This window comes from Marmota monax, unplaced genomic scaffold (genome assembly GCF_021218885.2).
Source record: "Marmota monax isolate L192 unplaced genomic scaffold, Marmota_monax_Labrador192_F-V1.1 WCK01_AAM20220418_F8-fsc00022, whole genome shotgun sequence".
NCBI classification, from domain to species: Eukaryota; Metazoa; Chordata; class Mammalia; order Rodentia; family Sciuridae; genus Marmota; species Marmota monax.
The window spans coordinates 14,474,375-14,491,912 of record NW_026695215.1 but is presented as its reverse complement, the minus strand read 5'-3'; the positions used below and the strand labels follow the sequence as shown (position 1 = coordinate 14,491,912).

The 17,538-nt window shown below is 38.5% G+C and overlaps 1 protein-coding gene across 1 annotated transcript in view; it reads left to right on the top strand.

The window, feature by feature from the left end:
- The window catches only part of Atp1b3 (ATPase Na+/K+ transporting subunit beta 3), a 37,203-nt gene extending 20,463 nt beyond the window's left edge, over positions 1–16,740 (top strand). Inside the window, exons 3-7 of the mRNA XM_046431824.2 lie at positions 2,257–2,364; positions 7,479–7,663; positions 10,196–10,246; positions 13,534–13,620; positions 16,062–16,740. Coding sequence (XP_046287780.1) covers positions 2,257–2,364; positions 7,479–7,663; positions 10,196–10,246; positions 13,534–13,620; positions 16,062–16,232 — 602 coding nt within the window. The 3' untranslated portion in view covers positions 16,233–16,740. The remainder of the gene's footprint in view (positions 1–2,256; positions 2,365–7,478; positions 7,664–10,195; positions 10,247–13,533; positions 13,621–16,061) is intronic.
- The last annotated feature ends 798 nt before the right edge of the window (positions 16,741–17,538 follow it).

Below are 17,538 nucleotides of genomic sequence, written 5' to 3'. Positions count from 1 at the left end.
CACTTATTTAAATTACATTTTTCAGGCTGTGATTGTGGGTCAGTGGTGGAGCGCTTGCCTAGCATGTGTGAGGCCCTGAGTTCCATCCTCAGCACTACATAAAATTAAATAAATAAAGATATTGCGTCCATCTGCAACTAAAATAATAAAATAAAAATAAACAAAAATAAATTTTTTTTTCTACCTCCTGATTTTATTCTTTTGAAATAGCCTTTGAATGCCAGCTCTCTCTTGATTGGTGGCCATGGCCCTAGTATTTTCTCAGTAGAGATGCTAGAGATAGGGCCCAGGATACTTCATACATGCTAGGCAAGCGCTCTACCACAGGGCAGCACCCCTACCCAGGTGCTGGCTGTTTTTAGAGTAAGAAACAATTATGTGTAGAATTCTGGTGTATGTAATTCTCAGAAATGTAAATGAGAGGATTCTTCCTAGAGAAGTGGGAGTTGGAGAGCTGGGGGAGTGGGTAGGCTGCAGTCCAACAAAGTGGGAGTCCAGCTGGAGGCTGTCACTGGAGCATGGGATTTTCAGCCAGTGGTCATTTGTTATCCAGGAGCTAATCAGCAATGTGTGGAGATATTTTTGGTTATTAGAACAAAAGAGGTACAACTGCAAGTAGAGGCCCGGGGTACTGCTGCACATGCTCAACATAGACCAGCACCTCACTACAAAGAATGTCCCACCTGGCTGTGCTCTTGCTGAGATCTGGGAGCCTCATCTAGATCCCCACTTGCTGCATGGACTCTGAGCATATTAGCAGCCAAACTGAACCAATTTCCCCAACCATTTTTTTCCTAGAACAGTTTAGTGATTTCCTTTGTTTATAGCTAATATTTGTCCAAGTGTTCTGAATAAATTTCTCTTAACTCTTAGTTTATTTGACCAAATATCAGAGACTAGCTTCACACTTTTTTCCTTATCTCTCATTGTACACATGGACTCATTTGCTTACACTACAGAAGTATTATAATGTAATACATTGGATAAAAATACTTCCTATTTTAGAAATACTAAACTCTTAATACTTGTATGAAGTATATAAGCAGTAAAATGTGTTCAGTGTTTTTAAGTACAGTTTTCAAATGAGCTCCTTAAAGTTTTTTATCCAATGTATTACATTATAATACTTCTGTAGTGTAAGCAAATGAGTCCATGTGTACATATACACATAGGATATATGAAATACAGTGTGATTAGATATGTGGACTGTTTATATTAAAGTTGAAAGCCTGATTATTTCTTACAGATAAATATGTTTGCATTTTCTAAGCTCAAGATTGTTCTGTGTACATGGGAGTTCCTGATATGAAATTGTTGATGGTTATACTTCAAACTCAGTATGTGTAATGCACATTTTAATGTAGAACAATGAATATTTAGCATATAGAGTTTTAAATGAATACGCCTCTTTAATTGAAGAAGCTATCTTTATGAATGTTTCCATAAAGTTTAAATTTAATGACATGCTTAGACTTATTTGCTAAAAATTTTCTTTGTTTATTAATGACAAGTTGGCACAACCTAAAAAGATATTTGATAGAAAATGAATATGAAAAGTCAAAGTAAAATTGCATTTTTTTAAAGTAAGGAAGAGCCGGGGATAGTCGCGCATGCCTGTAATCCCAGCAGCTTGGGAGACTGAGGCAGGAGTATTGTGAGTTCAAAGCCAGCTTCAGGAAAAAAAATCAAGGTGCTAAGCAACTCAGTGAGACCTTATCTCTAAATAAAATACAAAACAGGGCTGGGATGTGGCTCAGTGGTCGAGTGCCCCTGAGTTCAATCCCCATACTAAAATAAATAAAGTAAGGAAGAGAGAATATAGTTAGCTGAAAATAATCAAATTTAGGGGACTTTTTTTTTTTTTTTTTTTTTTTTGAGAGAGAGAATTTTTTTAATATTTATTTTTTAGTTTTCAGCGGACACAACATCTTTGTTTATATGTGGTGCTGAGGATCAAACCCTGGCCGCACGCATGCCAGGCGAGCACGCTACCACTTGAGCCACATCCCTAGCCCTTAGGGGACATTTTTAAATAGGTATCATCTGGATTGGTTTTAAGATTTGAATTTTCTTTAATTTTAGGTGACTTTCCCTTGATAATTGAAGAGAAGTAAGAAGTTGATAATTTAAGCATGCCTCTGGGCACAATTTTCCATGTTACTTACTGTGAGATCTGCTTTTTATGGATAAGAATTAGGAGAAAGAGAGAAGGGAATTTCACAGTTAATTTCCCACCTTTCTTTAATCTCTTTTTAGGACTTATGGTTTTCCCAAAACCAGTGACTGCGTTGGAATATACATTTAGTGTATCAGATCCAAGTTCCTATGAAGGGTACGTTAAAGACCTTAAGAAGTTTCTAAAATGTAAGTATCTTTTCTTAGAGTAAGGTAAAGATTAAAACCTCATACCAAATCATGATGACTTTTAGAAATATCATTCTTAAAAGTTTGTTTTACCTCTTCATGCTCTTTTTTTGTTTGTTTGTTTGCTTGTTTTTGAGTACCAGGGATTGAACCCTGAGGCACTTAACCACTGAGCCACATTCCTAGTTCTTTTTATTTTTTGTTTTGAGACAGGGTTGCTGGGACTGGCTTCGAACTTGTGATCCTCCTGCCTCAGCATCCCAAGCTGCTAGGATTACAGGTGTGGGCCACCATGCCCAGTGCCTTCCTCTTTTTATCAGTTGTAAGAATATTCTAATCTATGGAAAGACATAGGGGCCTAAGCCTGGTGAACGATTGATTTGATTTTTAATCTGTCCTATAATAAGTACACCAGGTTTGTTGAAACATTAAAAACTAAAAAATATTTAAAATATTAAATATGAGCCACACTCCTTGCCCAGTATTTGAGTCTTTTAATCTAGTATAGTACTTATATGGAAGATGAGGATAGTCATCATTCAAAGAAAATCAGCCTGTGTCAGATTTTTTATGTATCAGTTATGAATTTTTCAGTTACCAGTTCACAGTGCTCTTTAATAGACACCCTGGCTCACTATTTTCTCCTATTTTCCTTGACCTAACCAGTCATACAAATAATCACCAAAAGCCCTGGCCTGTGGGTTTCTGGTCACCTACATCGTCTTCCCCTCAGACAGACAGGTGTGTGCATGTGCGTGCTTCCTGGACCAGGGGAGGACTTCTTTGGCAGAAGCACTGATTGAGCAAGCTTTCCTGCTCCCATCTTCTGTCTCTCTAGCTTGCTTGTTCAACTTTCTTCCAGTTTATTCAGCATCATAAACTTCAGTTTATGTGGACTTCAGTTAGCTGATTCTTTGTCAGCTCCCGTAGCTGATTCTTTGTCAGCTCCCGTCTCCACCATCCGTTCTTACCTAGCTTATTAATTCTGTGGATTTTCATTTAGTTTTTTCTTTTGCTGGTACTCTGAAATCCCTTGCCTCCCAGTGTGTGGCCAGTCTGTGGAGCGCCTCCTCTGAGCCTGCCCTGAACAGCTGAGCTGCCGAAGACAGGACTAGTTAGCACTTTGAATATCTGATCACTTCCCCCAGGTGGACACACTTGCCTGCCTGGTGACCACCATGACTTTCTCTGATTCTCTGAAGGGTTCATTGCCAAGTTCTACTTAAACTTCTCACTCTTTACCTTTTCCCTATGCCTCATGTTCTTCATGCAAGAGATAATACGACCCTGGCACAGTGATGCATATCTGTCCCAGTGGCTCAGGAGGCTGAGGAGAGAGGATCGGTGCTGGGATAGGGACCAAACCCCAAGCCTCACTCATGCCAGGCAATATGCTACCACTGAATCACATTCCTACCCTCAAAAACTGCTTTTGATCCCACATTATCTGCTAGCTGTCTTCCTGTCTTTGCCTTGCTAGTTAAATATGTTTTTATTATTTAAGTTAAAGACATTTTTGTGAAAGTATTGTCTGGTTTAAAAGTCAGATGGTACTAGCATGCATGATGAGGCCTTAGGTTCAGTAACAACAGCAACAACAATAAAATCAAATGATAAACTTGTAGAGTGAAAATAGTAGATTCCTGCCCTACACCTTTCTACCTTTGGTCCTGTGCAGTCAACAAATGTTTTGTAGCAAGCACTCATCTGGGTTCCTTCAGTGAACAAAAGAAAAACCCTATCTTCATGGAGCTCATGGTCTATAGTGTATTAGAAACTATTAAGTGCTAAAGCGAAAAAAAGCAGGGAGAGATGGGAAAGGTTGCAGACTTAAACAGGGTGGCCTGGGAAAGCCACAGTGAAAGGAACCTGTGAAAGAGTGAAGAAGGTAATGGAACTAGCAATGGAAATGTCCAAAGAGGAAACAATAGGAGCAGAGGCCCTAAGGTTTATTGTATCTATGGTCAAGGTTCATCAAGGAAGGAAGAGGGGCTGGGTAGAGTGAACCCAGGGAAAAGAGGTAGGAGAATGACATCAGAGAGTGAAGGAGGATCAGACTGTGTAGATGCTTAGAGGCCAGTTAAGTTCTTTGGCTTCTGCAGTGGCCACGATGAGGGGTTTTAAGCAGGGAATTACATGATTAACTCAGATTTTTAAAGGACCATACAGGCAACCTTTTGAAAGTAAACTGCAGTGTGGAAACAGGGAAGCTATTACAGAGTGATGGTGGTTGGCAAGGGAGGGAGCCCTGGGATCACAGGAGAAATAGTCTGAATCTGGTACATTTCATAGGAAATAGCTTCGTGCTTTTGACTTTGGTCTTGTGGTGCTTTTCTAATGCATTTCTGAATATACTTTGCTGGTTCTTGATTAATCATGTTCATTTATTGTTATTTATCATTGTTAATTATGAGTTTTCACTTATGCATCTTCACTTAGCTCCTATGCCTTTACCTTGCCCCTTCTCAATTCAGTGGTAATTGACTCCTGTCTGGTTTCATCATAGGTTGCTGTTTCACACTTATTCTTTCCACCTTCAGTTACCTGTGGGCATTCTCTCCTGACTCCCCCATTTGTAACTACCATTCGCATCTCTTTCTGGAAATCTTGTATAACCCTCTCCCTCCTGCTACCTGTGTACTGATGCTGTATAGGCTTCTACTCCCATGTCTGTGGGGACTTCATTTCACCACTTGCTTGGTTGAATCTATTGTTTCCTTCTTTTTCTTTATTCTTAAGTTATTCCCTGGTTCTGTTTGGTTTTTGTTATTGTGATGATGTGATGAAGGCCTCAGCATGCTAAGCAGGTGCTTAACCACTGAGCTACACTACAGGCCCCTCCCTACCTAGTTTTGATGAAGTACGTATTCAAGAAACTTTGTAAGAAAGGATACATAAAATGTAAATTTTGAGCCCTTTATTTCTGACAGTGACCTAATTTGCTTTTACAGTTGAGGTACTTTGATTCAGAGCTGTCTTTAGGGACTTGTTTACCACTTGTTTGAGCTACATCCCCAACCCTATTTTGTATTTTATTTAGAGACAGGGTCTCACTGAGATGCTTTGTGCCTCACCATTGCTGAGGCTGGCTTTGAACTTGGGATCCTCCTGTCTTGGCCTCCTGAGCTGCAGGCATGTGCTACCACACCCAGCTCTTCTTTTTATTCTTAATTTACTCCTTTGGATTTTTATTTTTGTTGTTGTTGTTTGTTTGTTTTGTTTTTAAAGCGTGTGAGAGAGATGCTGGGGGTTGAATCCAGGGTCTCAAGCATGCCAAGTTCTTCTTGTGTTTGCCTTTTTTCTTTGCAAGGTTTTTGCTTTGTTTTTCAATTTCTTTCTTTTTGATATATATATATATATATATATATATAAAAATATATATATATATATATTTTTTTTTTTTTTTTCCCAGCGGACACAACATCTTTGTTTGTATGTGGTGCTGAGGATCGAACCCGGGCCGCACGCATGCCAGTCGAGTGTGCTACCACTTGAGCCACATCCCCAGCCCTCAATTTCTTTCTTTAGGGTTATTAAATTTGTCTGATTTCACTTTCTAAAATATCGTTTTGCAGGACTTGATTTGGGGTTATCTCTTTCCTTTAGGTTCATTTGTTTTTTCACTGATTATCTTGGTTTGTCTTCTTTGAAGCTTTCCTTAGATGTACGGGAGGGGCTATTTGGTTACTCTGAGACTAATGTAAGGTTTCCATCATTCCCTTGGCAGGGATTTACAATCTGACTACTTCCCATCCATCCCCTTACATTTGCAGTGATTTTGTGTGGAAGTAGAAGTCACCATAATAGAACACAATTACTGATGATCTGACTTGCACCCACAGTGTTCCCAGTGGAAGCCCTTGGGGACTGCTGAAGGATTTGAGTGTTTGTTACAAGAAGGAGGTGATGGGAGCTGGGTGCTGTGTGTTGTCAGTGTCCACCTCTGCACTCCAAATTCCTGAGTCCTTTGCTTTTAAATGAGTACATAAGACTGGGTGTGTGGCTGAGTCTGTGCTTAACATGCAAATCTCTGGGGTCAATCACCAGCAAATGCCCCCCCACCCCACCCCCGTGTGTGCATAGTTCTCATAATAATCTAGTTTTTTATATGATGAAGCCAAAATTTTGACTATATACATACATATATATATATATATTACACCATATATTAATTATTTTTGTCTTTCACTAGACTAATTTCATTGAGGACCAGGATCAGATCAGACTTGTTCACTGTCCCACCACCTCATGCCTCAGTGCTTCTGCTGCAGAACTAACGTTGTATCGGGCATCGGGTATTTTTCCACCTCCTTTCCTTCACATTTCCAATTTCTGACCATTTTATTCCTTTATGCTTTTAAGTCCAACTAGCCACCTCAGTCTTAATAGACAATCTTCTCTGAACTAATGCTATGTCTTACTTGGGCTGCTTTAACAGACTCCTGTCTGGTTTTCAGGATCCTTGTTATTTCTCCTTCTAGTTGGTTCCCCACATCACAGCCAGTCATGGCATAAATATTTTCATGACATAAATATGGTCATGCCATCCTTGCCACTTCCCCTGGTTTAAAACATTTAGTAGATTGTCTTGGGCTCTTTGGTACAACGGTCCTCCATTCCTAATTCTTTTAAAACACCTCCTCTGGCCGGTGCCTTTCTTCATCAAAAGTGCTTTCTCAGCTTCCTTAACTCACCCCTGCCCTTCTTCTCTCAGCCCAGTTGCCTTCCCATTAGTGGAGACTATCCTAATGCTGCATATCTTCATGACTGCAGTTACAATTTTATACTTAATGTTTGTCTTCCCTATAACATTGTAATCCGGAGTGGCAATGCTTTTTTTTAAGTCCTTACTATTGGTTTTTTTTTTTTTTTGTCCAAGCACATTAAAGATTTTCAGGTAATGCTATAGCCATGGCTGGTGCCACCTAATGGTGACAAAAGAGATTAATCTATAATCCAATTTGTACAGTTGTGGGAATGCAATAAAGTTAGCATTCTTCCCCTGAAGTTATCTAGGAATTAGCATTGCTGTTTTTATCTTTGAGGAAAATCATCCAAAAGATGTTGTGTTCCTGGTTGTATCTAATCTTTTTTTGACTATGTTTCCTTTTCAGCATATTCTGGAGAAGAACAGAGTAATCTCAAAGACTGTCCTGATGGAGTTCCTTTTGAACAGAAGGGTCCAGTTTATACTGCATGTCAGTTTCCTCTTGCCTTACTCCAAGAATGCAGTGGTATAGGTGATCCTGATTTTGGCTATTCCAAAGGAAAACCTTGTATTCTTGTAAAAATGAACAGAGTACGTACATAATTTACCTCTGCTGGGGCTTGTTTCTAAAATCCTTTGTTAAGAAGCTGACAGCTATTTTTAGATCATTTGATTTGAGTTAATGCCTTCTTATTAAATGTTACCTCATTGGGGAGTAGTTTGCTTAAAAGGCCAGCAGTGATATTTATTGCTTTGAAAAATGTGTAGCAGGGCTGGCCACAGTGGTATACCTATAATCCCAGTAGCTCCAGAGGCTGAGACAGGAGAATTCCAAGTTCAAAGCCAGCCTCAGCAACTTAGCGAGGCCCTGGGTAATTTAGCGAGAGCCTGTTTCAAAATAAAAAGGGCTGGAAATGTGGCTCAGTGGTTGAGTGCCTCTGGGTTCAATCCCTGGTTTATTCATGGGTTATATTTAGCTTTTTATAAATATTTAATAGTAAAGGATAATTCTGTGTTATATGTGTATGTGATGAAATGGTGGAAATAGAAATAAAATAAGCAGGTGAGCTTCCTGGGATGTTGCAGTGGTAACAGCTTTTTGTTGTTAACAGAAATAGTGCCTGAACACAGTCAGTAGCAGAGTAAGGAGCCAATAACGTTCATTATGTGAGAGCAGTAATGGATTTAGGGTCATTGTGCCAAGGAAGCTGCTGCCCCTCTATAGTGAAGTGACCCTGATGCCTGGCTGCTCTTTAAATAGCATACCACAGAGTTGCTCTGATAGAGCTGTATTTTGAGACCTTTCAAAGTCTCCCTTGAAGAGTGGATCATTCCTGGTCCTTTATTCACAAGATCCTAAGTTCACATACCACTGAAGTCACCATTGGTAAGAAAATTGCTGCCACCCTAGTAAAAATAAAACTTGAGTCTTCTGAAGTTGACAGTGCTAAATAAGATTTCCTGTGGGTAGAACCAGCGAGACCCTAAAGTGCCAGACTGGTCCTCTTGCAGCTTTGTCACCTGCCCTTTGAGAGACCACAGACAATGACAGTTTCCAGTTTGTCCTATAGAATTCTAGAGATCTTCTGAAAAATTGCCTGACAACATGGCAGATAGCCAGTAAATGATTAGTGAGACATTTCAACAAAAATTAAGGTTAACAAAATAAGCCAAAAGTAATGTGAAACTAGATGATCTGTTTGTAAGAGGAATTAAATTTATTATTATTTTTAATAGAGATGCCTTTTATAATCTTATCCTGCTGACAGTATCTTCCCAATAGAAAGTCAAAAGAAGGAGTCCCTGTCTGACAGGACCAACCTTCTGGCTTTTTTCCCTTAGGATGACCTTCCTGAACAATGGGAGTCTGAGACCACACTCACTTGAGGGGTTGTGGCTCTGCAGAACTTGACAGAAAGGGCAGTGGCAGACATAGGGATCTGTGTTAACATGTACATACCTAATATAGAAATTTTACTTGTATAATCCCAAAGTCATTGCCTTGCAAGGCTACTTCTTGCTTTTGGTATTATTTTATATAGATTGCAAGAATGTTTGTTATTTGAGAGGAGTATTTGTATTTTAGAAGCATTGACATGTAAACTACATATTTATTCAGAATGCCAAAAGGTCCTCTTACAAAATAGAAGGATAAATACCTGTTACCATTCATATGGTTATAACTGACATAAATGAAGTAGCCTTGGTGCATAGTACCCAATTGTGCTAGGAGTGTCTTAGGTAGATTCTTTCCTATGTGTGCTTTTGTGGAACCAGATAATTGAAATAAGGTGACACTTAGTGGGCATTATGACTTAATTTGTTTTCATAAAAGTTATTTGCTCATGCCCGGAATCCCACCTACTCAGAAGGCTGAGTCAGGAGGATTGAAAGTTCAAGACCAGCCTGGGCAATTTAGAGAGACCTGACTCAAAATTTAAAAAGAAGGGAAGCTGGGGGTGTAGCTCAGAGGTAGAATACTTGCCTATTGTGTGCAAGTCTCTGGGTTCAGCACCACAAATTAACAGTTTATTCTGCCTTTGGAGAGTTTGTTTTATTTTTAATACCAGAGATTTAACCCTGGAGTGCTTTACTACTGATTTACATCTCCAGCCCTTTTTATTATTTTGAGACAGGGCCTCAATAAGTTGCTGAGGCTGGCTTTGAACTTGCAGTCCTCCTGCCTTAGTCTCCTGAGGTGTTGGAATTACAGGTGTATGTCGCCATGCTCAGCTGCAGTTCTTAATATTTATATTAAATGATTTGTTCAACTATATAATTAGATTAGGTTTTCTGGGGGTTTTGTTTGTTTGTTTTCTTGTTTTAAAGTTAGCAAAGTACACAACTGTGTTTTGGTTACCTCTTTGTTAATGGATGTATTTTCTAAATCTCTTCAGGATAGCAGTAAGATGGTTAATTGGCAAGATAATTATTATATTGGCAAGTTAATTTTAATGCCCCCAAATCAAAGTAAAAGATAGATGTAACTGGGTTTAATCCAGAATAGAGTCAATCTCAACTTCTTTGTCTCTCATCCCTGATCTCTGGTCCCCAGCCACAGAGGAGAAGGTTCCATTGCACATGTATGTGATGTTTACACTAATCATTGTTTCTTAACCTTAGATAATTGGATTAAAACCTGAAGGAGATCCAAGGATAGAATGTGTTCCAAAGGTTAGTATTTTTTTAAAAATCTCAACTTTTAAAGCTCTGATGTTTCTTAAAATACTTTAGTATTTTAAGTAAACTCACTCAAGTGAGTTTAGCCATCTTTTTTCTTTCCTAAGTCCCCTCACTCTTCAGTAGCAGCTCTTCTTTCTCTTTCCTAGTGATGGTTCAGCGTGATGTTTTCTTTGTGTTTGGCCTCACACATACACTGTTTCACCAGTTTTGAGGTTCACAGTCTTTCATCTTAGAGTGTAACTGTAGTGTTTTAATACTACTGTATCATGTTTTCTGTCTTGGTATGTAAATTGGTGTGCCAAACCTCAGTGCCATCTGAGAGTTGAAAGGTGGTGCATTTTCCAGAAGGTAGAGGTATTGTTTTTCTCCCCATCCCTACATTATTTTCCAGACTGCTGTGCATTTTTCATTTCATAACTTCTTTTGTTTTCTCTCCATGCTGCAAATACATCTAAGACAAATATGTAAAAGATGGGTAAGAGTTCTGAGGAGAAACTGTTAATTTGTAAACTTAATTCTGTTATTATGCTAATAAATATTAGCATTCAACCCCAATTGTTTTGTCAGAAGTGTTTTACCTAAATTGTTGCATTGAAATCACTTCTAAAGTTGTGGGGAAAAATTGTAATTCCTTCAATTCCAGGTGGTTTTCTTATTTGGGCACAAACTGCTTACTCATCTGTCAGAATCACTTGGGTCTATTGGGTTCCATCCCCATAGTTTCTGAATCAGTTGGTCTGAGGCACACGCTTGAGAACCCTGCTTTAGAGTATCATTTTAAATTTTTTGAGTATTTGATCACTATTTAGATTAGACTAATAAGCCAAGAAGTTTGTGTCCTCTCATCTGAGTAGAAGTCTACATTGTGACTGTCAGCAAGTTACTTTACCTCCTTCTGCCACAGTTACTTCTGTAGGAAACTTTAAGAACCAGAATCTTGGCTGGGCGCTGTGGCACAACACCTGTAATCTCAGAGTCTCAGGAGCCTGAGGTAGGAGGATCTTGAGTTCAAAGCCAGCCTCAATAGTTTAGCAAGACACTAAGCAACTCAGTTAGACCCTGTCCCTAAATAAAATAGAAAATAGGGCTTGGGATGTGGCTCAGTGGTTGAGTGCCTCTGAGTTTAATCCCCGATCCCCCCCTGCGACCCCCAAAGCCGTCAAAAAAAAAAAGCCAGAATCTCCTACTGAAGACCCTGGGTTCAGTCCCCAGCACCAAAAACAATTTAAAAAGCCAGAATTTCACTTAAAATTACATGCCACACATCTAAACTGAGCTTTCTGAGAGAAATTCTTGTAAAGATCTAGAGAGCATGTACTGTCACTTCTTAAGACAAAGGGGCATTATGGCTTTCTTATAAGATTATATCTTATAAGAAAAAGTATCATGTAACTCTCCGATTCTCAGGATTTGCTTAACATCTTTCCGGTAGAAAGTTTCTGAGGTTTGGTACTGGGCCTCAGCAAGGTGGAAGTGCTAATTTTCTGCAGTGTACCTGTACACAGGAGCTTTCGTCTTCACATGTGAACAGGCTCTGTACAAAAGCTTGGAATGGTGGGTCCATGAAGCCAATGTCACCTAAAAAGAAAACAGGCACCCAGGCCACAGGGGCAGAAACTTTAAACTCTTCCCCAAGATTTTCATTTTGCAAGTCTTTGGCCATTATCAATAAGTCCATGTAAACCTGCCCTTAAGGCTTTAAAGGCATTTTTTTCCTTTGTATCTATTATGTACCTCTTTGCTTCTAGAATAGATGGGAATCATGATATTGAATAAAATCTAGATCTAACAATTCAAATTTGCTTTGAAGAGATGTGGTTAAGTACATAAAATAATCAAAATAGTGGGGGTGTTTTTTGTTGTTTATAGAGTTTTATTTTTGTTTAAAAGAAAAAAACAAAATTGGCAGAAATTCTTATAAAACTGACTCCTAGCCTAGCTCCATGAGAGCCAGGTGGAGCCCATGAATTTTAGAGGTGTGGCCACGTAGGACACCTGAAAGCATGTACAATATATTGTAACTAGTGTTTTCTGTTAGCATTGTCTATATCAAGTGTTCTTCAGTTTAAATCCCTTAGTTGATGCACATGTCTTTTTATGCAGTGCCTGTGTCTTTTATTTTGTGTTGTGTCCTTAAATTTGTCCTTTGCTATCTCCTGCTCTTTCCACGTGTTCTTGATGTGGATCATTAGACCTTGTCCTTCCTGGAAGGTGAGGCCATTACTCTTGCTTATGCTCTCTTGCTCCTCGTGCATTTCTTATTCTTGTCCCCTGACATGTGAGATGATATAAGCAGAGAGTAGAACTTCTTGTTTGATTCTTAGTTTTGCTATATTATTTCATGTATGCTTTCAAAAGTAAAAATTAATGAACAGGGTCTGTTGGCCCACGCCTGTAATCTCAAATACTCGGGAGCCTAAGGCAGAAGGATCACAAGTGTGAGGCCAACCTGGGCAACTCACTGAGACACTGTTTCAAAAAATACAAAAGGTGGGGATATGGCTCGGTGATAGAGCACCCTTGAGTTCAGTTCCCTGTACCATAAAAGGAAAGAAAAACGAAGAAGAATGTACAGTCTGGGAATGAGTGGTGGAGTGCATGCTTAGCACGCACGAGGCCCTGGGTTCCATCCCAACACCACACAACATAGAATAGGTTTACTCATCTAAAATTCAAGTGTTTAGTAATGTTTATAAAGTTTTTAAATGCCTGGAATACCAGGAGATTCAAATACTGAATGGTTTTCATGTGCTCAAACATTAATTCATGGGAAATGTGGATAAATTTCTGTCAGTGGTTTCACCTGGTTGTGGTCATTATGGTTACCTACCATAATTTCCTGTCCTGAGTGCTGCTTTCTAGATTGGCAGCTTGCAGTGGCCACTGCTTTCCAGATAATATTTCCACAATGTTTTTATTCATCTCAGGAAAACTTGGTGCCAAACCTGGTGGTGTATTCCTGTTGTCAGAGGCCAGAGAGCTGGCATTTGAACAGTTGGAGAGCAGATAAGACTTTACAGTAGAACATCTGTAAGTTAGAAGGGACCTGGTGAAAAGAATGTAGGTTATGCAGGTCATTTTTGAAGAATCGGGATAGTCTGTGTCAAAGGGTTTTATTTTAGTTACTTCAAGTATCTTCTCAAAAATAGACTATATAATATAGTTGGAGTAGCAAGATAGTTCTCAATAGTGTTTCCAATTGATTCTGCTTTAACTATAAACACATTTTAAAATTCTTTTCGTGTCCTAAAATGGGTTTCTTTTGCTTTCAACTCTAGGATGGAAGCACAGCAATTGTAGAAACATATCCTAATCTTGGAGTTATAGACTTAAAGTATTTTCCATATTATGGGAAAAAACTGCATGTAAGTATTTAGAAGTTATTTATGTCATACTTACTCTTTTGGGAAATTGAACTATCCTGTCTGAGGTAGGTAGACACATGATCTATGAAATTTGTGCATCAGCGCTTTGGGCTTTTAAAGACAGATGGTAAGGGCAAGTGGAGCTTCCCTGTCTACAGTTAAGAACACAAACCCAAGCAGACAAGTTAAAGGATGATTGTTTTCAAAATACCATTTTCTCTTTCATTATATGCTTATTCAGTATGTACATATTTAGAGAAAGTAGAAGAGTACTAAAGAAATCAGAAAGCTCATTACAGGGCTGGAGTTGTGGCTCAGTGGTAGAGCGCTCACCTAGCACGAGCGAGGCCCTGGCTTCGATCCTCAGCACCACGTAAAAATAAAATAAAGGTATTGTGTCCAACTACAACTAAAAATTTTTTTTAAAAAAAAAAAAAAAAACCTCATTACACAGATATAAAAATATTGTAGTACAGTTTTGTCCATATTTTTTCTAGAAATATATATATGTTCATTTATAAAATTTGGACCGTTTTCTATATATACTATTTATTTATTTATCTATCTATCTATTTATATTTGCAGTGCTGGGGATTGAACCCAGGGCCCATGTCTATTAGATTAAAAGTACTCTGCCACGGAGCCAGTTTCCAGCCTCTTTCATCTTTGTGTTTTGAAATTCCATCCTTGAAGTGGTTAAAATAATACATGGTACAGAGTTCCCAGATTTTAATATTTTTCCTCACTTGTCTTAGCAGTCATCGTTTTTTGAGTACATACATTTCCCCCATCAGAATGAGACTAAGTTTTTGCACTAAGTGCATTTTCAGCAGTCTGTGGTCTCCAAATCTGGACTAGTTCCCCAGTTCCTCTGTTTCATGTTCTTGTACTCCCAAGTGTATAAACCATTTTTGGTTTACTTTATGTTCCTTAGTTTGGGTTCATCCGTTTTTCCTGCCTCCCTCCCTCACTGTCTTCTGGGCACTTTTGTCAGTAGTGCCTGAGAAGAAATGTGTTCTCAGAAGGGACATGGTGTCGATTAATCCAATTGATAGTGATGTTAGCTCGTTTATTTTTTCAAGGTGGAGTCAGCAAGGTTTCTACACTGTCAAGTTATTTTTGCCTTTTCATCAATAAGTATCACGTACCGGGTGTGCTCTGAGAGTCTATAAACTACCGTTTGGGCTAGAACTTTAGCATTTGTTGATTTTTGCCTGAGTCATTTATTAGTGGGATGGTTCCTAAAGCCAGGTTGTTCACTTTCATCTTTTTCCATTTGATAGTTGGCATTCTGCTGTACACAAGAGCCTTCCCTTCTCCAGTTATTTATTTCTAGCACAGTAGACTCATGGATTCTTCTTTAATTTAGGGTTAATAATCTATAATAATTACTATTTTGTTGTTAAAATTGTCCCAGATTTGGCTAGCAGAACGTCTTTAGACTGGCTACTGTGTCCTTTTGACATGCTCCCATAATTCTCTGAGCACTTCCTTATATTCTGGCATCACAAGGTACTCTAGATTCATCTTGCACACTTTTCCTGCCCCAGCCCAGGAATCAGCCCTGGTTCCTTTTAGGAAGAATAGTCTTTAAAAACCATAATGAAGCTAAAATAATCAGGAGTATGTTTGCACCAAGTTGCACAGTGACTTAAAGTAAGGCTCTGTATACCTACTATACTACATATAGGATATAGACCTAAGTAAAATCAGGTAGATCTTATGACTGTTTACCAAACATAACATAAGAGACCATAGTGAACACGTATCTTAAGTTGATTTTTACTTCCTGGGGCAGCATTATAATGAGCTTTTAAATCCTAGTGTTGCCTCTGCTGCCTTTTGGACCAGTGTATATCACACACACAGAGCAGTCAAAAAAGTTGCCATAAAAAATACGTTTTTTAAAAAATGTTTTTTTAGATGTAGATGGACACAATACCTTTATTTTTATTTATTTTTATGTGGTGCTGAGGATCCAACTCAGTGCCTCATACACACTAGGCAAATGCTCTACCACTGAGCTATAACCTCAGCCCATAAAAATACAAATTTTAAAGTTTCATATTATAGAAGTATATTATTGTATTTCTAACCCAAAATAAATCTAGAAATTTTTAAAATAAAAAAGACCTTCCCACATGTGGAGGTAGTAGTAGAAGCCTTCTATTAACCCTTGAATGAAAAGGTATATTCAAACCAAGATTATAGAATATTTAAACAATATACCATCTATGGAATTACCATCTATGGAATACACTCAAAGCAGTATTCAGGAAAATTCATAGTCTTCAACACTTCATTTTTTAAAAAGTAAATAAGGCAAAGAACATGACAGGTCTAGTTAATATATTAAAAATTTGCAGAGTAGTCAATTCCTAACAAAGTATAGATGAAGTTACTATGGAATTTGAATTCATTTATTTTCCTTTATTTGCCAGGTGGGATATCTGCAGCCATTAGTTGCTGTCCAGGTCATCTTTGGATCTAATAGTACCAGGAATGAAGTAACAGTTGAGTGCAAAATTGATGGATCACCCAACCTAAAAAACCAGAATGATCGTGACAAGTTTTTGGGACGAGTTGTGTTCAAAATTATAGCACGTGCATAGTATGTGTAGGATGTCTCCACAGAATAAATGTTGTGTTGTCTGTCTTCATTTTGCATCAGCTGGACCTGCCATTCTAGAATTGAGAGACCACCTTGGAGAAGGTGTGTGGTACATGACACTGGGGTGACATCATAACGTGCTTCCAGATCATAGTGTTCAGTGTCCTCTGAAGTAACTGCCTGTTGCCTCTGCTGCCCTTTGAACCAGTTCATTCGCCTGATAGGGACCAGTGAACACCTGATTCTGAACACGTAGGATGGGGTCTTGCCCTCTTTTTATGTGGTTTAATTGCCAAGTGTCTAAAGCTTAATGTGCTGTGCTATGTAAATATTTTATGGATTTAACACTGGTTAACTGTTATATTTTGATGCCAACAAAATTTTAGGGATAAAATGGTACCTGGCCAACATCAAGTGACTTTATAGCTACAAGCAGTGTGTGTGGAGAAGTTCTGTATGTGAGGAGGAAAAAAAGAAAATAAAAGTGGATCTAAAAGTGTTATCTTGGATTTTTTTGTAAAATTATTTTTTACATTCTGAACTAGTCTGTGGATCTTTTGATTAAGAACACAAATGTTTTGTTGTAAACCATGCTTAAAAATATATATATGGGATTATTTTAGTGATGGATAAGTCTCCTGTAGTGGATGTATTTCAGTCCATAGAAGACACAGCGTCTTTAGGTTAGCCAGGGTTAATAAATATGAAGCTAATTTTTTATGAAATTAAATTCATAAGACTTAAAGTGTACAATAATTTGTGAAATATCTTATTATTGCTTTTATTTAGCAGACTATGGACTCCAATAAAAGATATAAATTGTGGAATATAAAAACTTGGAACTTATTCACAGCTTGAAACCAAGTTAAGTTTTTTATGGCACCTTGTTGGTTAGTGTCAGGGGCGTTTCCTCTGCTGCTTTAGGTGTATTCTTGGTGGGACTGTCATAATTTGAGCTACTTTCTCCTCTGGAGAAAGGTGTGCTTCCCACATAATCTGTGGATTTTTTTTAAAAAAAAGCCCTGTTCCTATTTTTACTTTGTTCCTGCTTAAAACAAAACAAAAACAAACCAGTGTGTATTTCTTGAAGTTTTCTGTGTTGCTGCAGTTGAGACCATCAGGACAGCCCAGCTGGCTCAGGAGTGGCAGTGTGGAAAAGCCGTGGGGGCACAGGGTGGCTGGGCCTGACCAGATGGGCCTCTGTGGCCTAGTGGCCTTTCTGCTGGTTGCCCAGTCAGGTCACAGTGGCAGTGGCTTTTACTTCAGAATTCTTTGCAATTGAAGAAAACGATTCTTGCAGTCTTTCG